Source organism: Apodemus sylvaticus, chromosome 2, assembly GCF_947179515.1.
Source record: "Apodemus sylvaticus chromosome 2, mApoSyl1.1, whole genome shotgun sequence".
Classification (NCBI taxonomy): Eukaryota; Metazoa; Chordata; class Mammalia; order Rodentia; family Muridae; genus Apodemus; species Apodemus sylvaticus.
This window is the reverse complement of record NC_067473.1, coordinates 150,859,042-150,884,294: the sequence shown is the minus strand read 5'-3', so window position 1 is coordinate 150,884,294 and position 25,253 is coordinate 150,859,042. Positions and strand designations below refer to the sequence as shown.

The window sequence follows — 25,253 nt, the reverse complement described above, 5'->3', positions numbered from 1 at the left end:
CATATCGACTGCTCAGAATTTGAAAGAGCACCTAACCTATGTTTTTGTCTAATTAATCTAGACTGAATGTCCATTAATTTCCCTTCACTGTAATACACTATGACTCTGTGCCTGTGGTAAACTTTGCTTTACCGGCCTTGGTGTCTAGTAGAAAAGGCAAATGGGCATTGCAAAGCATCAAACATTTCTTAAGCTGTTCTTAACTCTTTCAACTTTGCTGTAACCCTTGCTTGTGTGTTTCTCTTGCCCTGTGCTACTTAGAGAAGGCTGGGCTGTAACAAGCAGCCCTTAGATCTCGTTAGCTTCACACAATGTATGTTTTTTTCTTTTCCATAGGTCACAGTCTGGAGCAGGAATTCCTCATCTATGACCTCCCTCATAGGGCTTTGGAGACCCTGGTTACCTTTGTCTATAGTTCTTCCATCTTAGATGTTCAGAGTCTTTCTTACTAGCTTAGGTGTTGGGATAGAGAAAGGACTATAGGCAAACAGATGCAGGGATGGGGATAGGAGTGTCTGGGGCCTCTCCTGGATACCATGCAATCCGTTCTAATATCACCACGTGGGCATATCCAGCGACTTGGGCAACTGCATGTGTAGAGCAGCAGAGGTCCTGAAACAGGAACAGGAAGAAGCACTAGGTCCCTGCTGCGGCTGTGCCCTACATCTGACCTGATGTTTTCCAGGCAGCCTTGGATTCCTGAGCCTCTTGGTTTTGGTATCGCGACAGAGTTCCAGTGCAGGCCCAGGACCCTGTGGGTGCTGGGCAGAATGGAAGGATGCTCCTCCTTCCTGCCAGGACTTGTCACCCCAGCAGCAAATACAATGATGGGAGCAAATAAAATTCTAGGGACCCGATGACCCATTCAGTGGTGTGGACAAAGAGGACTCCCAGGTGGACTCCAAGACCCTGAAGTTTGGTCTCTGCTCATTGCTTCTGTGATCTTAAGCCCTCTTCTTGGTTCAGATGTACCTCCCCATTGCTTGCCTGAACTTGACTCTTGATCAGTTCCCCGTTGCTTTGTGACCACATCACAGATGCTCTATCAGGTCCTTGGAATCTCCTGTCATTGTCACGTGTGCTGCTGGAAGGACAACCTGTTTTGTTCCAAGTCCTGGACTCATTCTTTTCCCTTTTTCTAGCACCCACAGAGTCCTGGGCCTGGGTTTGAATTCTGTGTTGAGGTAACAAGGTAGCAGAGTTGTAAAGCCAGAGGAATCAGCACTTGTTTTGCCTTGTTCTGATGCATTGGGAAATGGAGTGGGGATGACACCAGAAGTTCCTACCTGTAAGCTAGGGCAGACTAAAGCCGTGAGTGAAAGCCAAGCCCGTCGTCCGTCACAAGGCTACTTGGTTTACCCTGCCTGAGAGCAAGTCAGTTCATCTCTGCCTCGGGCTTCTCATCTGTGACGTGGCAAAATAACAATGCTCATCTCAGGGGATGTTACGGGGAGCCAAGTACATGAGTAGATGCTTAATGGTGGGAAAGGTCTGCTCCATAGCAACCGTCTGTAAGTGTCGACTGGTATTCTTAGCAAGCACTTCAGAAAGATGCCCTTTCTCGGGTGCTGCCTGCTAGACAACCAGCCTCTCCGGGTATTGCAAGCCTCCTGTGGACTCAAAAACAGGCTCATCACTGTCCTCCGGTTGGCTGAACTGCATGCAGAGAAGCCAGCTTTTCAGTTGGTAGGGTTTAGTTGAGGTGTTGGTTCTATGTAGCTGGAGTGTGGAGTGGTTCCTTGGTGTCTGCCCGGCAGCAGGTAGATCTGGGCTAGTGTTCAGCTACAGTTAGTGCGTCAGGATGGTGTAAGTGCAGTGTTCTGGACACACATTGCTGCTCCTGGTGGAGTCTGCTGGCCTGAGGCTTTGCGTTTTAGAGTTGAAACAGACTGAAGTCTCTTGTGAGTCATCTTGCTTTAACCTTGGCTCCCGTGCTCTCAGCATTAACCTGATTAATATGGATGAGGGAAACTGGGCATGAGCTGGGTGATGGCATGGTAAGGGTGCACACAGCATTACCCTGGCCACTCTTGTTCTCCTTGACTGGAATCAGCCATGGCAAAGGTTGGGGTTGGGGCAAGTGCCTTTTCAGAGGAATAGGAGCTGTTAGTAGGAGACGAAGGTTATACTATTGAAAAATTGAATCAGCAGATGTTTATTGGGCCTTGCCATGGATACAGTGTGAGGTACTTGGAGTGGCAGCCATTGCCTGTACTGGAAGCTCTCTTGGTTGCCTGTGGGAGATGAACACTTCTATAAATCAGGTGGTGCTACGTTTGGGCACAGAGGTCCAGGCCCAGAGGGTCAGGATGCACTGTTGCAGCCTTTGAGTCTTTGGTGCTGCTGGGCTGTGGTTTAGGCCCAGAGATGTAATATAATTTCATTTTCAGTAAAGAGCACATAGCATGAACTTTACCATCTGGACAGTTAAGTGTACCACTCATTAGTGTTAAGTGTGTTTACAGTTTTGTGAAAAGCATCGCCGGAAAATGTTAATCTGGAAAACCTGAACCCCAACCCATAACTCCTCTCCACTCTCCCCAGCCCCTTCCCTGGTTCTAGGAGCGCAATGCCTGCAGGCGCCTCAGTCTTGTCTGTTTGTGGCTGGCTTGTTTCACCGTCTGTAATACCCTAAGTTCATCTCTGTCATAGTGTGTGTCATATCCCATTGCTCTTACGGCAGAGGACGTCCCCCTGTGCATATAATCACAGGCTGGGCTCGTTCTTCTATCTGCAGGCAGATCATTTTCACCTCCTCACTCTCGTATGAGCATGGGGGTGCACACACTCCTTTTGAGTCTCTGCTTTCAATTCTCTTGGATTCCAATCCAGCAGTGTGTTTTCTGGATCAGAGAGTAGTTCTATTTTTGTGGTTTTGAAGCACCACCATCTATTTCCCAAGCAGTTACACCACTTCAGATTCCCACCAACACTGCACAAGGGTTCCAACTTCTCCGCAGCCTTCCCAACACTTGTTTTCTGTCTTTTGATAACAGCAGCCACCTTAATGGGTGTGAGATAGTAGCTTCCTGCAGTGTATTTCTTTGATATTTTGTAACACTGGGTGTTTTTCTATCATATTTTAAGAAATGTCTTTTTTTTTTTTTAAAGAAAACATTTTGGGGTTGTGAAGTGGCTTAGCAGATAAAGAAAGATGCCGTTCACCAAGCCTCTGGAACTTGTGTGGCAGAGAGAATTGACTCCCGGTTCTTTGACCCCCACCCCCATTGATATATAAATGAATAAGTAAAGAGACGTAAACTAAGTTGGTGGCTTTTGTTTGTCTGTTGCTTTGTTTTTCAGACCTGGGGTGAGCCTAGGACTTTCTGCACGCTCATGTGTGCTGGGTCGAGCTTCCCCGGACTCCTTGGTCCATTCTAAACTGATAGCCTTTTCTTTCTGGACCACGTTTCTCAGACTCTGGAGATTGTTCACTGCAAGGCGGGCTGGCCCAGCTCTGGCCCAGCAGAAATGGAGAGTGAGGGCTTCCTGTCTGAAAGAGAAGGTTGAGGTACTCATTTGCTCTGGCCGAACAAGACTCTACCCGCCTGCTGATTTTCAGTTTACAGATTTTATGCAGAGAAGACCAGGGTGTGTATTTTTCCCATTGCCGTCCTAACAAACCAGGGCAGACTTAGCTAATAACAACGATGTATTATCCTTCACTCCTGGAGGGCAGGTGCCTCACTTGGGTCTGCAGGCTTGAGGTCTCTTGGGATGCTGCAGGGAGTGAGTTTGTTTTCCATCTTCTCTAGCATCTAGAAGGTGCTCCTTCTCTTAAGGCCAGGCTAGCACTGTATCTGTTCCCTGTTTTCCAGACCTTTTCCTTGGCCTGCCTAGAGCCTACAACAAGAGGGCTGGTGTATGAGTGGTTGGGGGACAGGGGATGGGGGGGGGCAGGACAGGTGTTCTCTGGTGCCTCCCAGTTCGCCATGCTGAGTCTGCCTCAGTCCCTAGCTTCTGTTTCTCTCCTCTGGTGCCTTCATTATGCCTTCTCTCCTAGGCTCACGGAGCAGTAAAGCTGCCCAGAGCATATTGAGAAGGACCATGGGGCACTGGGAGAATGGCTTCTCGGTGCCAATTAATTAAAGGGAAGGTTAAAGAGAGTGGAAACCAACGATGGCAAGGCAGCCAGGTCCTGCCTGGGCACTTCCTCCAGGTCCTGCGTCAACTCCCTCGGGTCAAATGAATGGGACTGACATTACCCTGTGAGTGGCATGTGCTTGTGGACTATGTGTAACTCGTGCAGTGGCTTCATTTGAAACTTTAGCTATGCTCCAGTTTATGTCTGATATGGGAAACTATTGTAAGCTGCTCACCATCTAGATATAGGAGTATTTCCCCGCACCTGGGATGGTCTGTAATGAATTGTGTATGGGAACTATGGGCTGCTGCTCTAGATGGTAAGTTTGGTAGCCCAGGACGTGGCCTTGAGGGGAAGGCTCTTCTGAGATGCTCTTTGTTCTCTTTGAGACAGGTGGCCTGACTTTACTGTGCAGGGGCTGAGAGGGGTGGCCGGAAGTGAGGGGCAGCCGGAAGCAGGGGTGGCCGGAAGTGAGGGGTGGCCAGTAGTGGGGGTGGCTGGAAGTGAAGGGTGGCTAGAAGACATCTGGTCGTGTCTGGGAAGGAGGAGTGATTGTGGTTGCACATTTCCCATTGCCAGCTTGGAACAATGTTGCTGTAGAACAGCTATTGTTCAGTAATCAGGCATGAGCACTAATGCTTCATATTTGATCCTTATTACATCACGTTGTTCCATTTTCCTGAAAAGAATGGCGAGAGTCCAGGAGGCAAAGTTAGTTTCGGGAATATCCTGCAGTTGCGGAGAGTTGAGACATACTGAGTTGAGTCTGTGTAGATGCCCAATTCCCATGCACCTTCACAAATGTCACATGCATCTCCTGAATTATTCCTTACCCGAGTCAGGGCTTAGGGATGGGAGATATAGGAGCCATGGATGAAGGGGAGGAAACAGCTGTCACTCACACACCAGATGGGATGGCCTCAGATTCTGGCCAGCCAAGTTTCAGAAATTCCAGCTGCTGCAGCTAACCTTCAGGCCCATCTGGCCTTGGCTTCTTTGGCTTCCTGTCTAAATTAAGCTACACACTGAAAGAGGAATGTCCCTGGATGGGCAATCATGTGTGTGTGTGTATGTGTGTGTGTGTGTGTGTGTGTGTGTGTGTGTGTGTGTGAGAGAGAGAGAGAGAGAGAGAGAGAGAGACAGACAGAGAGACAGAGAGAGACAGAGAGAGACAGACTAAGCGTCTGGATAGGTGACAGCTATAGTCAGTCTTTGCCTATGTGGCTCAGGGACTATTTTGTATTAGGTACATCACCCTCAGTTCATGGTGTGAGGGACCCTGGGAGCCACACAACATTTCTGGGTTCCTCACCTTGTATTTTGTACTGAGGCTACAGTCTGGAAAGGGACCTGGCTCTACCCTAGGTTATGCCTGAGCAGGGGTGGGAGGCCACAGATGCACTATGTTTGTATGCAGGAAGCATGGCAAAGGCCATGCCGTACACAGAGAAAGCAGCAGTGCTCCGTGCCTCTGTATCCCTCATGGCTGACCTGTGTCTGTGTGCGCACATCTGCCTATGAAGATCTGTATTCAAGAGCAGCTCTGCGGTCCTGGGAGGATCTTGCCTTATTGCCCCCTTTCTTGAGTATGAAGAAACAAGCCTTCTTTTTTCCATGGGGATCTCTTTTCATGGCCATGTGGTCACTGCCCTGAAGTCTGTGGGTTTGGTTTCATAATTCCTTGGCATCACACAAAGGTTGGGCCAAGCACTGACCATCTTGAATGTGAGCTCTGCCTACAGTTTTATGAAGCAGCCCAGGTTTATGTCATGATGCTTAGAGTGCAGAGTCTGCAGTGGGAAATCACAGGAACCAAAGTTGTGTCGGCCCTCTAAGTTTCATTCTAGAACTGGAGTTCTTTCAGCCACCTGCTGTGTATGGAGTGGGTGGTCTTTATTCTGCTGCCTCCTGCTCCTGAGGAAGCCACCAGGGAGGGCAGGTGACCACCTGTAAATCAGTGTCAGCGCCATTTAAGGCTGACTGGGTAGGATATAGGTGTTGCTAGCCACTCTCAGGGGATTCTGCCTTAGAGACTGGGACACCCTAGGAAGTGCCTACCCAGTAGAGCTGAGACTTTGCAGTCCACTTTATGTCAACATTCAAGGAGAAACTTCAGGGGTGGGCGTGGGTGTGTAGCGACCTCAGGATCCATCTGGGAAGCTGAGTCCTTTTGACAACATGTTCCAAACAATAAATTCCTCTACCGCCCACATAAGAATTTTAGAATCTGTGACTGTCAGCAAAGCATGCAGGACCTTAGAGATCATTTGGTGAACTTCTTCTATTTGCAGCCGAGGTCACTGCACACATGAGGGAGGCAATCTTGTTCAGGGTCAGATAGCTACTTACTAGGGGAACGGAGCTGAGATCCAGGTATCCATCCAGCTATGCTAAAAAATTAACCCAAGAGGGAAAGAATGCTATCCAGGAAGTGGGAATGGCTGGGATCACACACAGCTAACTCAGTGCAGATACAGGTATGAGTTTCAGACACTGGACAAGTTCATCCCTGAGCATTCCCAGGGTCCTTTCCTGAGCCTTAGAAGCTTTTGTAATCACAACATGATGCCAGCAGTGCCGTGGTGACCTCGGAAGAAGCTGGGCCAGGCTGAGTGCTTATGGTGACTTTAAATGCTTGAGCAGCATGCTGAGGTCACAGAACAGGCAACTGGCTGTTCAGGACAGGCCCTTGGGGCTTTTATGACCATCATCGATGCTTTTAACCACTAGTCATGCCACTTTGCCTTTGGGAAGATAGTTGCTGTCATCCTTTGCTATTCAATCCCCTGAACTCAAGTATTTCCACATGCTACACTCTATTCTCCACTGCTTGCTGTCATCATAGAACAAGACTAGATATGCTTTGTCTTAAAGGTTATAACCTTCCTGATTGTGAGGACACAGAGGAGAGGAACATAAACAAAGGGACAAAGTCACAGGTTAAAGAGCTTTACAGAAGCTTTACAGGCCTTTCTCTGCTTTGTGAACCTTGTTTTGAGCTGAAGAGCAGCAGGCCTTTGGATTTCTGCCTTCATATTGAGGGTGGTGTCTAGGCCTTTTTGTCTTGGCCTAAATCAACTGAAGCAGAGGAAGAACAGTGACGTGCATTGACCTGCACAAAGGACCAGGATCTCCAAGCATCTACTTAGTGGTATCCATTGCCCCAAGTCTTGTGTGTATTCAAAGGTGAAGGCATCACGTGCTTCCTCTGCCCTAAACGAAAAGGGGATGTTGGAGTAGAGGACCCCCAGGCAAGAAAGTGTCAGAGAAGTTGGGCAGCTGGGAGCACAGGAAGGATGGGGGAGAAAGGAGGAGAGAACTCAGGGTATCTCTGTACATGGGATCGACAGCACAGGCTTAAGATGTCAGAGATGGTGGAGGATTGGTCGCAGATTAGTCAACCCTAGCCTGTGTCTCACTGGACAGAGCCACAAGCATCTCTCTGCCTCAGTGTCCTGTCAGCAAAGGCATTGATGCTGTGTCTTCTGACATGCAGTTGTCAGTTCATATAACTGAAAAGGCATTCCTTCACCAATCACTTCTGTATCCCGTGTGGGCCAGCTCTGGGAGAGGTGCCAGAGTGTCAGAGTGGTCGTACTGTGGTCTACCCTGTAGATGGCATTGGGCAAGACTGAAGCTGGGTAGGTACCCAGCCGAGGCTCTGACATCTGGTATTTAATGGTGCTTGAGATGTATTTAGGCAGGTGTCTGGTTTGACTCAGTTGTGAAGGCATGTTTGTGCATCTGCATGTATGATTTATTTGATATTTGAAAGTAATTTATAACCAAGATTCTCTGAATCCTCTGGGCCCGTGTCATTGCTCCCTGGAAGCATTTGTGGAGGGCCTGGAATTCCCTCAGTATTGGTCCAGATACTCTTGTTATTTCTGCTGGAAGGATCCTTGGGTGTCTTAGACCACAAAGTCTTTACCTCCTTATTGAGTTATATGAGGGCTACTTCCAGAGTGTTGGTGAGGGCTACTAACAAGAGCTTGGATGACCTCAAAAAGCAAACTGGTGAGTCTACCCAGCACAGATGCTGGCGCTCCCACAGCTGCACAGATGGACGCCTGCACACCTGTCTGCCCCAGGCTATGAGCCATAGCCCCTCACTAAAATCTGGTATGATGAAGATGGAGACAGTTTGATTTAGAGTGTAGGCCTGAATAACATCCAGGAATGGAATCTTGTTATATCTGGCTTATTTCAGGTATCATAATGTTTTCCTTCTTGTTGGAGCATGAGCCAGAATAGCCTTTCACTTTAGGGCTGAGCAATATTTCAGTGTGGAACACATTTTGCTAACCTGTTGATCCATTGGTGAACACTTGGTGTTGTTTCAGTCTTCTGTCTCTTGTGAATAACACTGCTACAAACCCTGGTGTGCAAATACTTGTTGGACCTTTTAATTTTTAATAATTTTGACTGTATGCCCACTAGTGGAATTGCTGGGTCATGTTGTAATTAAATATTTAAATTTTGAGTAACTGTCATCCTGCTTTGCACAGTGGCTTGTACCATTCCCCTCTGCTGACAAGACATGTGTCACGGTTCTGCTCTTCCGTGTTGTTACCAACACTTGCTACCTTCTAATGTTAACCATAGAAATACTATGTAGTATGGTGCCTCTCTGGCTTTGCAGACTTCCACATAACTGTGATGGACATAATGAAAGAGAAGAGAAAAAGATCTCCCAGGGTCTTCCTTGCTATCCTTCTCAGGTGAATGCTTGTGGGTTGCACTTGGTTCGCAAGTGTAGCTTTCAGGAGGTCGTGAGTCCCTCTGCACAAGCTAACAGGAGGCAGTGACTAGATTAGCAGGGTGCTCTCTCAGGTTGTCTCTGCATTGGAAAGAGTCCAACTGTTGTTTGAGGGAGGGGAGGCTGGGTGATCTTTATTTATATCAAATATTGGGCAGGAGAGGCATGGTTGGGTCGGGCTAGTTGTCTAGAATGTGAGAGCCGTGTGATGCTGCCTGGTCCAGAGAGTGCTGGGGCCTGAGTGCTGAGGCAGAGGATTTCTCACAGTGTTAGGGTTTCATTCTGAAGATGAGGAAGAGGAGAGCTAAGGATGGGACTTGTGGGAGTGAGCACAGAGCAGGGGGAGGGAGTAGGGCTCAGAACTCTGGGCTTTTGCTCTTAGCACTCTCCACCAAATGTCGGGAACCTCTGGGCCGAGACAGCGGTGTGTGGTGTGGAGCGTGTTCTCCTGTGACTTTATTGCTGCTGCTTTTCTGCCTTCCGCCTTGTTGTTTGCCTGTTGGTAGGGTTTTGGGGGTTAACAAGACAAATGGGTGTAACCCCCATTGTAAATGAAAGAAATATTACACTTCACACACAGCATTATTAAATGCCCAGGGACTGTGAAGCAATAAGGAAATGGTGTTTTCTTCTTCTACTTTGGTGAGGAGGAGAGACATCCAGAGAAGTAAGAGCAGCAGGCCTGTGGGACTCTATTTCAGTGTGCATATTGTTTCCCAGTGTGTGACTCTGAGGGGTAGCACCCCTCCTCTCTGCCATGCAACCCCAATAGTGGAACGATTTCAGAGTCTTCTTGATGAACTCCTTGGAAAGGAGGTGACGTTTCTTTTCAGGAACTGATTCTTGATCTGGTAGTATGGAATGCGGCAACTTTATGATATGGTGCATAAACTGAAGAATGTGCATAGGGAGAATATTTAAAATAATAACCCACTTTTCATATTCATGTTTCTTCATTGAAAGAAGGTAGTCTTCCTTTGTGACCTGAGGCACTCTGGGTGGGGATCTGGAGCAGTTCTTATTAATAGCTGTTGCTCTACGGGTAGAACTTCCAGACATACAATTTCATTTAGTATTCTTCGTCATCCTGCAAGGAATGCATTGCTAATTCTATTTTTCAGAGCAATTGACTGAGGCCCAGAGAAATGTCTATTTATTTGGTACTTTATAGAATCAGGAACCTGGGTGTATGTTGTGTGATAAAATTTTCCGTGGGGAGTGCCACACACACACATCTACTCACCCCAGATGGGGAACCTGCAACAGACAAAGTCTATGTACCACCTAGGCCTGTTTTCAGCTACCTTTCTATCTTGTATACCTTCAGGTCACATAGTTTTGTTCTGTAGAGCCACTGCTGCAGATACCTAGCTGTGTGTGCCCTTTGTCTAGAGCCTTGGCTGCAGGTGGCACAGAGTCACCAGGAGTTCATGAAGAGGCCGCGTGGAAATCCCTGCTTCTCTCTATGACAACAGGCAGATCTTTGCTAGGCGGGACTAGGCCCCCTCTACAGGGGCCTTCAGCAGTGGGACAGGAATTGGGCACTGGTTTGGCTGTGGTAATTCTGGTGGTATGTGTAATTTATAAAACAAAATCAGGCCTGTCTTTCCTTACCATTAATGTACAGCATTTGGGAAATGCAAAAAGAATGTGAAAGTTTGAACTCTCAGGTATTCTGTCAGGGTTTTGCCAAGCTGCTGTGACACTATCCCCAGATACTAGTTATCTCAAGGACTTCCTGTTTGTCCAGCATGATGTCTGCTCCCAGTCAGAGCCAATTACATTGCTTAACTACAGAGTCTGAAATGCTGACTTTCAGCAGAACAACTCTGAGCTCACTGGATTTCAGTGTGTTGTCAGCAAGTGGTGGTGTGAACAACAGAAATGGAGGCCTCCCTTGCCTCTGTGCCAGGGAAGAAGACATAGAGGAGTAGTCTACCATTATCATGGTTTGCCCTCGGTGATGGGAGCCTGTGATTTAGCTGCATGCATCCAAGAGTTTTCCCCCTTCATGGCTGCTGGTGCTGTATCATGGCTGTATAAAGCTGTATTATGATTAGTGTCTAGTGAGGACAGGTTAACCTTGATCAGGAGCAGATGGTTCTTTCCTCAGTAGGACTCTCTATGGAGGTTCCTTTTCCTCTATCACCTTCTTGACTTGCTACACTGCAAAGAAGAGGTTCCCGTGCTGGTCTGAGAAGGTGTGGGTGCCATCGGCCGGGCCCCCTTCCGGTTAGTGTGGCCTCTGAGTGGCTTGGGTTTGCTACCTACCTTCACCCTGTCTTTGGCGGGTCATCAGAGGAAGGTGCTCTATTTAAGGCAGCAGCTGATCTGCTGAGTTAGGGAGATGCTGCAAATGTCCTTGCCCCTCGCTGTCCCTTCATGTTGGAACAGATGCGACGGCTGTGGGCACGTCTCCGCAGCGCTTCTGTTCTGGAAAGGTGAGGTAGGGTTGGAATACTGCTGTATTGTGTTCTAGCAGTTCAGATGCTCAGCTCCAAGGCGGACACACTCACAGGAGGAGGCTTTCATTTCAACCGCCCCTTTCAGTCTGAGGGACAGTATCAGGTTTCTATCAGCCCATTGAGGAGAATTAGTTTTTTGAGTGTCAGACAGGTAAAGATAGTCACAGCCTTATTGTTTGTCAGAGCTGAGAATTCTTATGCTTTGGTAGGTCCTTTTGCAGGCAGTGGATTTTCAAAAAGAGCCACCCATCTATCATATCCAGACCCATTCTTGGTTGCCCTCTTCCCTGCTTAGAAACCAAGTGCTTCCTTATTCTCTTTCCTACCTCATACCCCAGCCTTCTCTGTGCTCTGCCCCAGTGCACAATGGTACTGTCCAATACGGTAGTCCATGTCTGTTTGGATGGAGATTGATTGAAATGTGATTCCTTCATTGTCCCCAAGACGTTTCGTGTGCTTTATAGACACATTTGACTGATGGCCACCATATTGGATAGTTCAAAACGACATAGCGTTTTTCACTACTGTAAACGTTATGATTGGGCTGGGGAATAGTGGCCCGTCCCTACAATCCCAGCATTTGGGAGGCCGGGGCAGGAGAATGGCCTTTTGTTTGAGATCGGCTTGGGCCATAGAGTGAGTTTGCGGCTTAACTAGGTCTGTAGAGTGAGACTTTGTGTCAGAAAACAAAAATCCAAACCCAGATAACAACAACAGAGTTGATTGCATAGCATGATGCTGTAGGCTGCGGCGTCTGGAGCAGCTGTGGCAGTTTTAGGAAGAAAGGATACAGGATACAGGAATTGAAGGACTTTAGAGTTAGCTGGAAGGGTTGCGGGAGGAGGCCCCAGGGTTGTCTTGTATGAATGACATCTAAAGAGCACTGCAGAGCAGGTCAAGGGATCTGCATTTGGTAGGGAGCTGGGGTCGTCATGGCCTCCAATGCACATGGGGTTAGGAAGCTGTTGGCAGGACCTGCGAGCACTGTACCAGTACTGAGCAGAATCCTGCTCCGTCAGTTTGGGTATTGGTTGTACATTAGGAATTCTGGCTTCAGGGCAACTGAGACTTGGCTTTGGTCCTTGCCTCTGTGGTCCAGAAGGCAGTAGGAAGAAGCAGGAAGAGCATCCTTGTCAGCTGTCTGCCTGTCACTCCATGCCACAGGGTGACCCTGTCAGGCCTGCTGGATTCATCTCCTGCCAGATAAGCTCCTCCAATCTGGTGAAGGGCAGTCTTGACTGGCTCAAGACCCGGAGACAGGGTCCTCTTGCTTTCCAGTCACCAGGTTTGCGGTGGTTTGAGTCAGTGCATCCTCAGTTTTAGAATGGCTACAACACTTACAGGGAAATATGGGTAACCTGTCATCCTTGAGGGCTTGATAGATGTAGAATCCTGGCAGATGGCTGCAAAGGGTTTTGGTGACTCCTGACCCAAAAGGAGGCCATTGCTGTGCACCCAGGGACTTGTGTGACAAGAACTGCAGCAGGGCAGCCATTGCAGCCTTCTCCTTCCTGGGGCTGCCTTCTGATCTGACAGTCACTTGGGCATTCTTCAGGAGCTCTATTTGTGGCTGAAGTCACATGGCCACAGAGGAGGCTATGCTGTTGAAGCACATACCTTTTCCATGTCTGTGGTTCATCTGGAATCCCTTTATGTTGCCCAGGGATCTGGGCATCTTTACCTAAGGGTAGTGTGGAGGAGGGAGGTGGCAAGAATGCTGGATCCTACTGGTTAGACTCTGTGTCCTTGGATTAGATGGGTTCTTAATAGTTTTAATTAATTTATTTTTGCACATATTATATCTTGACCACAGTTATTCCCCCTCCTCTCTTCCCAGACACACCCTCCTCACTTCCCTTTCCCCATCCACTCCTCCCCCATTTCCTTTCAGAAAAGGTCAGGCCACCAAGGGATATCAATCGAACATGGCATATCAAGTTTTAATAAGACTAGGCACTTCCGTTCATATTAAGGCTGGATGAGGTAGTCCAGGAGGAGGAAAAGGGTCTCAAAAGCATCAGAGACAGCCCCCCACTCCCATTGTTAGGAGTCCCACAAGAACAGTAAGCCACACAAGTATGGCATATCTACAGAGGGCTGAGGTTAGACCTCCTCCCTGCCCCCCCCTACTGTTAGGAGTTCCATAAAAACAGTAAGCCACACAAGTATGGCATATCTACAGAGGGCTGAGGTTAGACCCATGCTTGCTCGCTGCCTGTTGGTTCAGTCCCAGTGAGCTCCTGTGAGTCGTGTTTGCCGATTCTGTGGTTTTTCTTGTGGTGTCCTTGACCCCTCTGGCTCCTAAACTCCTTCCTCCCTTCTTCCACAGGGCTCACTGATCTCTTCCTAATGTTTGACTGAGTCTCTGCACTTTTAGTTGTTGAACGGAGCCTCTCTGATGATGATTATTCCAAGTAAAATAATTTCTTTACTTCTTTTTTCCCTGGTGTGTTTGGTTCTACATCTCTGAACCATCTGGCCTCTGGGTTCTGGTCTTCCAGGTATGTCAGGCATTCTCTCATGGTGCGTGTCTCCAGCTAGACCCATTATTGGCTAGTTACTCTCACAATTTCTCTGCCACCTTTACTCCAGCATGTCTTGCTGACAGGACAAAGTGTAGGTTTTGTGGTTGGGTTGGTGTCTCAGCCCTTCCACTGGAAGTCTTGCCTGTTTCTGTGGGATAAGAGGTTTTAAGACAGAATTGTTTAAAGTCAGGCATGGAATATGAATAGAAAGCGCAAAGCAAGGGGCAGAGGGATGAACATTCTAAGTACATGGAAGTGCATGATAGCTGACAAGACCTGGACATATTTGAGGGATGAAAGGAGACTGGATGTAATAAGCCTGCGGAAGTTGGCCTGGGCTAGCATACACAGGTTTTAAGAAACATGATGGGAGCAGGGCAGTGGAGGTGCACGCCTTTAATCCTAGCACTTGGGAAGCAGAGGCAGGTGGATTTCTGAGTTCGAGGCCAGCCTGGTCTACCGAGTGAGTTCCAGGATAGCCAGGGCTACACAGAGACACCCTGTCTTGAAAAAAAAATTAAGAAACATGATGGGAGATAGGATCAGAGGTGAGGAGGACTCAACATCTGTCCCAACACTGGGAGTAATTGGAAACAGCTGGACCCAGGCAAGCACAAACTTTGCCAGACCAGTGGCACGGGTTCCTTCAGGTCTGTCTGGGCTGGTGCCCTGAGCAGACCTTGGGCACAAACTCTGCAGCCAGTCCCACAACACCCAGAGGAAGATCCACTCCCAGGTGCTTTTACATGCCCAGGATCCCAGGATGCCAAGATCCCAGGAGCTTGATCACACCAGGATCTCAAGGGCCCAGAGGCAGCTTGATTCCCAGGAGTTTGGACACACCCAGGATCTCAGGATCTCAGAATCACAGGATTACAGAGACAGCTTGACTCTGAGGAGTTCTGACACAACCAGGATAACAGGAAGGACAGGCTTTGGTCAGATATAGTGAGGGCAGGTAGCACCAGAGATAACAAGATGGCGGGAGGCAAGCTTAAGAACATAAGAAACAGAAACCAAGGTTTGTTATTTGGCATCATCAGAACCCAATTCTTCCACCATAGCTAGTCCTGGATACACTATCACACCGGAAAAGCAAGATTTGGATCTAAAATCACTTCTTATGACGATGATAGAGGACTTTAAGAAGGGCATAAATAACTCCCTTAAAGAAATACAAGAGAACACGGGTAAACAGCTGGAAGCCCTTAGAGAGGAAACACAAAAATCCCTTAAAGAATTATAGGAAAACTCAATCAAACAGGTGAAGGAATTGAACAAAACCATCCAGGATCTAAAAATGGAATAAAGAAATCACAAAGTGAGACAACCCTGAGGTTAGAAAACCTAGGAAAGAGATCAGGAGTCGTAGATGCAAGCATCATCAATAGAATACAAGAGATAGAAGAGAGAATCTCAGGTGCTGAAGATACCATAGAAAACACTGACACGGCAGTCAAAGAAAACACAAAAAGCAAAATGCTCCTAATCCAAAACATCCAGGAAATCCAGGACATAATCAGAAGACCAAACCTAAGGATAATAGGAATAGAAGAGAGTGAAGATTCCCAACTTAAATGACCAGTAAATGTCTTCAACAAAATTATAGAAGAAAACTCCCCTAACCTAAAGAAAGAGATGCCCATGAACATACAAGAAGCCTACAGAACTCCAAATAGACTGGACCAAAAAAGAAATTTCTCCCCGCACATAATAATCAAAACACCAAATGCATTAAACAAAGAAAGAATATTAATAGCAGTAAGGGTAAAAGTTCAATTAACATATAAAGGCAGGCCTATCAGATTTAAACCAGACTTCTCACTAGAGACTATGAAAGCTAAAAGATCCTGGACAGATGTCATACAGACCCTAAGAGAACACAAATGCCAGCCCTGGCTACTATATCCAGCAAAACTCTCAATTACCATAAATGAAGAAAACAAGATATTCCATGACAAAACCAAGTTTACACAATATCTTTCCATAAATCTAGCCCTACAAAAGATAAAAGATGGAAAACACCAACACAAGGAGGGAAATTACACCCTAGAAGAAGCAAGACAGTAATCTTTCAGCAAGCCCACGCAAACATAATTCAACTTCTAACAACAAAAATAACAGGAAGTAATCACTTTTCCTTAATATCTCTTAATATGAAAATTAATATTACCACCATATCCTAATCAATTGAAATTTAAAAATATGAGGAATTAGAAATTTGTTGGGTGTCACCCAATGGTCTCTCTAATTTGATAATTGGAGAAGTATGTCCAATATTGTACAATTCATATACACTTTCTGTTTGTACGTGATAGTGTCTTGCTGTGTACCACATAATGGCCTTGAAATCATGCTTCTCCTATTTCAGCCTCTCTATAAGTAGGATCATTTATTTGATGTTTTTATACTATACTATGGTTTTCAGAACTGCTTACATATTTCAAAATTATTTATATAGCCAAAAGAAAGGTAGACAATTAATTTGGGAGGTGGTTTGTAAGAGAACAACAAAGAATAAGACTGAATCAAATGTTTTGCTTAACATTTATAATTATTGTATCAATTTTGAAGAAGATCAACTTATAAGTTACTCTGTTTTGAGATCAATGCTTTTCAAAATCATCACAGCCAATGAACCAGAATCTTACCCTCACCTAATGTCTGTGCCTCTAAGTAGAACCATTGTTCATTGAAACAGTTGATGAATGAGTTCATGGATAGACCATCTTAATACACACACCATTTCTTAAATGAATGTAACCTGTTCCCTGTGGGCTGAGAATGATGACAGTCACTGAAGTCCAATAGCTTTGACCATAGCAGGAAATCTGTATCCAATTAATTGTGCCTACAATTCCTTCCTTGGTGCAGCAGAACTGACAACTCTTAGCTTAGCTGCAATGGAGCTAAAATCCTTTGGTGATGGGAGGGACATTGAAGTACAGCCTTATCACAAAGAACTCCAATGTCTAAAAATTTTTCATATTTTGGGTTTGTACCATAGTAAGAGTCAAGATTTTAAGTGCTACTAAAACCAAAATGAATAAACAAAAAGACTTTATCTTTTTATGTTCATTTAATAACATGTCCATTATTTTTTATGATTGGTATAAAATATATATTGTATTGAATATAATAAAAATAAATTAAAAATTAACATAATCCACTTAAAAAAGAAACACAAAGCTTGCTTCAATAAAACAAAACAAAACCAGCCATGTGTGGTGGCATACACCCAGTTCTTAGAAGGAAGAGGCAGGCAGGTCTCTTTGAGGTCAAGGACAGCCTCATCTACTCATAGTGAGACCCTGTTTCAAACAACAACAGCAGCAGGAGCAGCAACAACAAGAACAGCAGCAGCAGCAGCAACAACAGCAGCAGCAGCAGCAGCAGCAGCAGCAGCAACAAAACCACTGCCACCAGCACCCCAGCATCCTTTCTCTTTGGCACTGTTGCTACCCCACAGTCAGAGTCCTTGGCATTGCTAATAGTCCCTAAACTTGAAGTGAGGTGCTGGAAGATCTAGATGTGTTACTCCAAAACATGGCATTGTGGCATTTCAGAAATCATACAAGGTCATACAAGTAGGAAGGTCACTTACTCTCTGACTTTCTCTTGCTCAAACTCCTGAGGCGAGTCCTCAGTTTCTCTTTAAAGAAGAGAAAGACTGTTGACACTTGAGACACAGAGGATCTGAGGAACAGGCTTGCTAGCTCTTAGAGTTTATGAGATTACACTGCCTTTGTCCAGCCGTATCTGCACACTCTTGTTTACTTGTCAAACAGCATAAAAAAAAAATCACACAGGTGTCTCCATGTCTTTGAGGATTCATCTAGAAAGGCTTCTTTGCCACAGGAAGAATCACAAAATCAATCTATATATTTTCCTTTATTTTACCCAAAAGGTTGGGTTATGATCCACTCTGTCTCGTGATAGGGGCCTCAATTGTGAACCTAGTAGTGGCAGAAGAAAATTATTTTCTTCCTCTTCTGAGAGTCTTAGGGCAGATACTATTTTTCCCAGCCTCCCTTGCAGCTACTGATGGCCATGTGATACATTTCTGGATCTGAATGATTTGCTGTTAAAGGCACAACTAGACAATTCCTTCTCATAAAGGAGCCTTGCCATGAGATGTCCCAATCCCCCACTAAGCTGGCCCAAGGCTAAGTTGCCCAAGACACCAAGATGTAAAACCCTTGTGGAAACCAGTCCTTTTGGGAAATGGAAACTGAATGTTCTTTACTTCCCAAAAGCCACTTGACTCTTATCTCTGTAGAACAGCCTGACCACAGCATCCTGATACCTATTTTTAAAAATTTCCTTATTGTTATTTTATGTGTATGTATGTTCTGCCTGCATATATGTCTGTGCACCATGTGTGTTCAGTGCCTACAGAGGCAGAGGAGGGTGCTTTGCACTCTGGAACTGGATTCACAGATGGTTGTGAGCCACCATGTGGATGCTGGAAAATGAACCCAGGTCCTCTCCGAGAGCAGTAAGTGTTCTTAACTTTTGAGCCATCTCTCCAGCTGTACTCTCTGATACCTTAAGGACCGGAAGTCCCCTCATAAAGAGTTTTTTCTTTCAACAGTTATTTTTGCTCACAGTGGTTCTTTTCCCCTGATGCCTTCCTACTGCTTTCCTGCACAACGAAAATCACCCTAAAAACCCCAAACTCCCCTTTAGGCATGGGTGCTCTCCTTTCTCTTGGGGGCAGTCCAGCAGTTCACACCTAAAATAAAAAATCTTTGTTAAAAAAAAAAAAACATGATGGGAGGTTTGGGTTTGAAAATGATTGACAGAGGGTCTGATTTAGTGTTTGTATTTCCTAAAAGATCATCGTTGACTGCTTGTGAGTGAGGCTTGGGTTGGAGGGGGGAAACTTGGACATGGGAGAAATCTCAGGGATTCCTGCAGCAGGAAATGAATAATAGTCTGGTCTAGGGCATTGGTATGGGATGTGGAAAGCGCCGGTCTCCTCTCTCTCCTCAGAGCTCCGCTCCTATCCGCAGAGTGTGGGGAAGGACACAGTGCTTAAGGTGTAGATAGACAGACTTCATCAGGTAAATGTTTAATGTTTACCTGTGGCCTATCTTGTGTCAGTCAGCTCTCTGTCACTAAGGCACCACCATAACAGAGGCCACAGCATGTAAGAAGCAACAATTCACTTTGACTCACAGTTTAGAAGAGTTGGTCCATGGCCTGTTGGCTCATTGCTTTTGGATCTGTGGGGGACACTACGTTATAGTCAAGGAGTATGGCTTACACAGACCTTTTACTTCATGGTGGCTGGGAAGCTGAAGGACAGCTCAAAGCCCTATCTCCAGTGACTCAAGTTTTTCTCATCTGACCCCTCCTCTTGGAAGGCTTGACCCCCTCGTGTAATGAGGACAGAGTGTCTGGGCTGTCGGGGGATACTTATGATACAGACTGTGGCAGCGTTCTTACTTATCAGAACATCATCATCATTATAGTCACTAGCAATGGATTTTGAGCATCCTCTGGGATGGAGAATTTAAAAACCATTGTGTCACTATTGGACGTACTCCTGGCTGGGAGATATGCAGCACCAAGCTACTCTAACATTGACCGTGAGAAGCATGTGCCATTTTCCGACTGGGCCTTCTCTCTGGGCCCTTGTAGGGCAGGGCAATTCAAGACTAGTAGGTCTGTGCTGGGGCCCTGCTGTGTCCTTGCTCTTCTGAGAAGAGTTAACACACCTTTGTGAAGTAGGCAGGGATGCTGCTGTCTTTGAGGGAGTCTGACCATTGGAAAAACAGGAATCAATTTTCTTATGTCTGGAAGAGGTTGGTGCTGCGGAGGTCTTACACGTTTCCAGGTGGTCTGGTCTGCTGAGCTGCAATTCTGGAGTTCTCTTGGTCATGAAAGCATCAGGGGATGTAGCCCAGTAAGGCTGGAGCCAGGTCAGACTTAGCTGGTGGCATCAGTTCAGCTGGCAGTCAGGAGGCAAAGCTTTGAATCAGCCTTATAATTTGAAAATTGGTCTTTGCATTGGGTGGTGATTTTGTGCTAACAAAAAGCATCAGAGGAACAATGTGGGGCTGCCCTACCTTCATGGTGTTACTCTGGGTTCCGAATCTTTGCTACAGAGATGGAAGTTCCCCACTCCTCAGACATATGAAAGGTTGTACTTCCCATTGCAACTGTCCTTTAGGCTCTCCTAGAACCTCAGGTCAGGGTGGGCAATTGACTTGGAGAAGCCAAGGCCATAGTGACCTTAAAATGTATCCATCACGGAGACTAACTTTGGAAAATACATTTCGCTCTTTCCTGCATGTGGCCATTTATGGTGGGACCAGCCTTTATTACTCAGAGGCTATAGCAGTATTCTAAGATAGCTGTATTCTTGTCCTTAGGTGAGGGAGGAGGGGATACTCTATTCCTCTGCACACCCAGGCCTCTTAACATGTGCTTTCTCCAGATGGTATTCCCCGGAGGTATCCTCGTGTTCTGGGACTGGGTCTCAATATGGAGTGTGAGGGTGCTCAGGAGTCCATCCCAGTGCCTCCGGGCTTGCTTAGGGAGTGTCTGCCTTATGCCCACGGTGCCCAGGACCCCTTGCTGGTTTTCACAGTGGGGCTCTCTTCCTTCTTCTCAAGAGTCACCCCAAAGCCCTGGCACTGCTTGCTTTGTGAACAGGCGACTTATATGAGAGAAATGAAAGTGGTGAACTGATGTGGATAGAGAACTGGGGTGTGCCAGGCTTAGTAGGGAGCATGGCTGCTGAAAGAAGTAGAGGAAGATAAGTCCAGGAGCTAAAACAGTGTCCACTAAACGTTGTCAATGCCAAATAGAGTCTACAAAGTCAAAATTGCATACCACAGACAGAACAGAGTCAGGAAGACTTGTCAAGCAAAGGTGGGACACGGGGCCATTTTGGACTTGCTCACTTTGGTATAAGAAAAAGAAGCAGGGATGCTTTGCACTCTGTCACGAGGGAGTTGCCCTGGGAAGTCACCATAGGTGTCCGTGTTAGAGCTGCTGATCACGAACTATAGTTATTCGCCACTTTCTGCTCAAAAGCTTGTGCGCATGTGCGCGCGTGTGCGTGCGTGCGTGTGTGTGTGTGTGTGTGTGTGTGTGTGTGTATGTGTGTGTGTGTGCAGTGTTGAAAGAAGTGAGGAGGAAGGGATAGAGTCTAGCAGTTCACTGTGAGCCCTGAGTGCAGGAAAATCTTCCATTGTCTCATTTGGTGACCTTTAATGAGTCACATGCTCCTTTATTTTCTTGGGTGTCGAATGGAGACACTTATCTTGCTGCTTGGAGAGCAAGCTGTACTTCAGCTGCCTTGGCTAATCCAAACCTGCGCTCTCAGGTCTGTGCTCTGGGGCCTCCGTCCCCAGCCTCTGGGCCTTCATTGAAAGGAGGGCAAGCAATGATATGTTGTGAGAGAGGGGACTTCTCAGTCTCGGAGAGGTCTATTCTTCATAAGCCTGATAGTCTGGTAAACATATTGTGCTCCTGAGGTACAGGAGCTGCCTGGCACCACTGGGCAGAGGGATGGCAGAGTGTGAAGGGAATCTGTGGTGAGGTGAGTATGCCAGGGCAGTGGGCACAATGGAGACACTTTACCAGGGTCTGTGGAATGAGGTTAAAATCTAACGCCACAGATGTCACCCAACAGCTGTGCAGGTGGCCGATGACAGCTGGTACCAAGGAAGGCCTGATGTGCTTGCCTTGGTATCCAGTGGCTGATGATAAGCACACAGCATCTGTGCATTTCTCGCTCCTTTTCCTCTGTTCATGGGAGGAAATGATAATCTACCATGATACGATTTGCTGTTGTGCCAGGGAAGGCTCAGAACCCCCTCATCAGCTTCTTAGATACTGATGTCAATCATTTGGCGTATAGTTGAAGTTTACTATCTCTGTTGCTGTTGTGTTGGGGAGGACAGAGACTACGGGAGCCAGCAAATGTGTTGGGCACTGTGCAAGCATGTTGGTTGGGTCTCTTTGGATTGCATGAGACAGGTAAATGACTCATCTTAACTGAGAAGTAGCTAGGTTACTAAAATAACTTAATCATTTCAGAGGTAGAAGGATGTGGCTCTACCACTAATGTTTTATTACCTCCCAGGAACCATATCATTGTGGTCTTAGAGGGGGGCATTCAATGCCCAGATTACTTCACTGGAGATGAGCTTCCTTTGGTCTAACCTTCTCACTGCAGAATTTAGTGTTTCTCACTCTGGGGTGCACTGTGTCTTTGCACCATCAGTTCTGGTGCTGGGATGACTGACTGCCCATGCATTCATATTTCCTTCCTCCTAATTCCCATACCTTACCCTCATCTTCTTCCTTTTCTTCTTTACCCATTCTATCTAAGCGAATATCCTCTTATTTTCATGCTCTTATGAATATGTATTTTAAGGGTCAGAAGTTGCACTGATTTCACCATGCCCTATATATTCTCTCACTAGCTCAAGTGCTATGAATGCATGCTCTCACCTCTGGTCTGCCTAAGTCAGGTCAGTGAGACTAGGTAAGCGAGTAATAGGCCCAAGTTCATCCTGGCTGAACTAGGTCACACAGGAATAGGGCCTGGAATAGATTTCGGTTATATTTCCTGGAGCATACATATTGGTGTTTTTGTATGTCACCTCTCAAGTTCCTGCAATAGCTTGGGGAAAAAAAAGATTTTTCTTTGTCCAAAATTGTGTCTAGAATCCAAAATGTGTCCCCAATGCTCCTGTATTCACCATAGTAACTGCTGTCTTCTCTCTCCTCGCAGGTTCCAACTATGGGAGCCCACGCCCAGCTCATGCCAACATGAATGCCAATGCAGCTGCGGGGCTCGCCCCAGAGCACATCCCTACTCCAGGGGCAGCACTGTCCTGGCAGGCAGCCATCGATGCCGCCAGGCAGGCCAAGCTAATGGGCAGTGCTGGCAATGCAACCATCTCTACCGTCAGTTCCACACAGCGGAAGCGGCAGCAGTATGGGAAACCTAAGAAGCAGGGGGGCACAACTGCCACACGGCCGCCCCGGGCTCTGCTCTGCCTGACTCTGAAGAACCCCATCAGGAGGGCATGCATAAGCATTGTTGAATGGAAATATCCTTTATGCTGTGGGCAAGCTAAGGTGTTTCTTAGGCCTGCACGTAGGGGCTGGCCCTCTGGGGCCTTATTGGGCATAGACTGGAACTGGTGATGTTAGGGGTATCTTCTCCATACTACTGCAGTGACAGGATTCTAGACCTCCCCCTAGACTCCATGAGCCACCAGCTCATGGGACAAGGTCCCAGAATTTGTTGGTATTACAATCATCCCTGAAACAAAAATCTGAAATATGAATTCTTCTAAAATCTAAAACTTTTGTAGTATCCACACAATGACATAAAAGGGATATCATCCCCTCGATCTCATGTGACAGGTAGCAGTCAGAATGTAGACACTAAAATCTGTGTTGTCTGTAGGGGTAAGGTATATATAACCTGGCTCCCATTCCCAAGACATCTCATTATGAATCTGCAGAGATTCCAAAATCCAGACAGATTCTAAGTCTAAACACGTTCACTCCCAAGCATTTGAGACAAGGGATGGACTCTCCTGCTGCTACAAGCGACCTTAGAGAGGACAGTGTGGAATATGGTAGATTTCTCTCTACCTGGGCCCGCTGGGGTGGCTGCTTGTTGTCATTGCATGCTGCTTCTTCAGAGCTTTTTTTCCTATGTCTTGGTGCTGGGGCAACTCACAGCCTGACCTCTTTCTAGGGTGAATGGGCCAGGAGCCACATGAGGACGTAGTGGCCGGTGGCTCTAGCCATTGGCTTAGCACTTAGACCAGAGGTTCTCAGCCTGGGCACTTCACTGGAATCACCTGGAACGTTTTTAGCAAATTCTAGGTGCCACAGGTCCCACTAGTCCCCAGATACTCTACAGAGTTCTCGGGGCAAGGCTGTGCTATAGCCAAAATTGAAAGCATCATCTCTAATAACATGTATCTACACTGAGCACACAGAGGGGGTAGAGGGGACTTTAGAATACATGTCTTTGAAGGGATGGACTGTCACCATGGACACAAGTCTTGACTTCTGAGCATCATGGAGTTACATTGGATAAAACATAAACGCTCAACCCTGACTATCACTAGGGATGGAATAAGTCACATCAACCTTTCTAGGTCACGTGGCCCAGAGTAGACAGTGTTAGAACCCCGAGACTTAGTGCTGGGTGTCTTTTTAAAACCTTGATTCATTTAGACAGAGTCCTAGGCTTCCTTTCACCTGGAGTGTTTGGTTTTATTTGTGAGTTTCTGGGGAAAGATTTAAAGATCGTTGGAAGTGATTGGAAGGTAAAAGAGATGGCCTAGAGCAGAATTAGAGTTCTGTGGAGCAAACAACACTCCTTGGAATACCCGAGTTCCTTTCCCAAGAGTAACTATAATAGGAGACGGTGCTAAGCGAGGGTGCTGCTGGAATGTCTCGTTGGCTAAGCCGCACACAGACCACGGATGGGTGAGACATGGAGCTTGGGCAGTCCCACCAGGCCGCCTTCAGAGCCGCAGGATGACTGAAGTGGGACCCCGAGAAGAGCAGGGAGGCCCTGGGATCCAAAGACAACCTCCCAATTCAACAGTTGACAAAGTTGGTTTTAAATCCAGATTCCCCACATTCCAAATCCAAGTACGTCCCCAACTCTGCACTACAGTGCTAGATAGTGTGGCTGAGGGCTAGGAAAGCCTGGATAGTTTACTAATAAGTGATACTAAGTAGATAGTTAGTAGGTGGGACCAGAAAGAGAGTTATTAGTTGGACAAGATAGTTATCAGGTAGGACTAGACGGCTACTTTGTGGTACTAGACAGTAAATTGCTAGGTGGGAATAGATAGTTACTGGGTGGGAACAGAGATAGCTATCAACTTGATACTTAGGAAGTGCACTCCAGTGTAGGTCTACAGGGACCTGAATCTGCAGCCCTTGCTGCATGTTTAGTGTGACTGGCCTTCCTGAGAGAAGGTGCCCCCGGGGAGAGGGAGGGAATGCGGCCCTTAGTACTAGCTATATGCAAGTTCCAGACTACTTAGAAGGGAAGGAGAGAGACTGATATACTCAGCGACTCTTGAAAACATGGGGCCTGGGGCTGCCATCAGGTGAGCAGTTGAAGGGATGGAGCTAGCACGGCTGCGTCAGGCTTGCTGGGCCGCTCCTCTGCATCCCGGCTGCAGCTCTCCCAGTCTGCCGGGTTGTCCTCTTGGCAAACAGCATCCTCCAGCATCAGCCTGGTGCTTTAGTGTATGGTGATGGGTGGGTCGCTTGTATGCTTGTGTGCATGGAGCAGGGAAGGTGGTGGAGGGCCCTTGAAACATGTCAAGCTAGGTGGGAATAATAGTTACTTCCTAACTGGCCCCTGTAGTTGTCTTCTGGTGCCCCTTCCTGATAGAGCACCAGACTACGAG

At 46.8% G+C, this 25,253-nt stretch overlaps 1 protein-coding gene across 3 annotated transcripts in view; it reads left to right on the top strand.

The window, feature by feature from the left end:
* Cacna1c (calcium voltage-gated channel subunit alpha1 C) overlaps positions 1-25,253 on the top strand; it is a 545,178-nt gene that overhangs the window by 32,205 nt on the left and 487,720 nt on the right. For all 3 annotated transcript variants that reach the window (XM_052174696.1, XM_052174695.1, XM_052174697.1), the window contains exon 2: positions 22,589-22,912. In XM_052174696.1, coding sequence (XP_052030656.1) covers positions 22,589-22,912 — 324 coding nt within the window. The remainder of the gene's footprint in view (positions 1-22,588; positions 22,913-25,253) is intronic.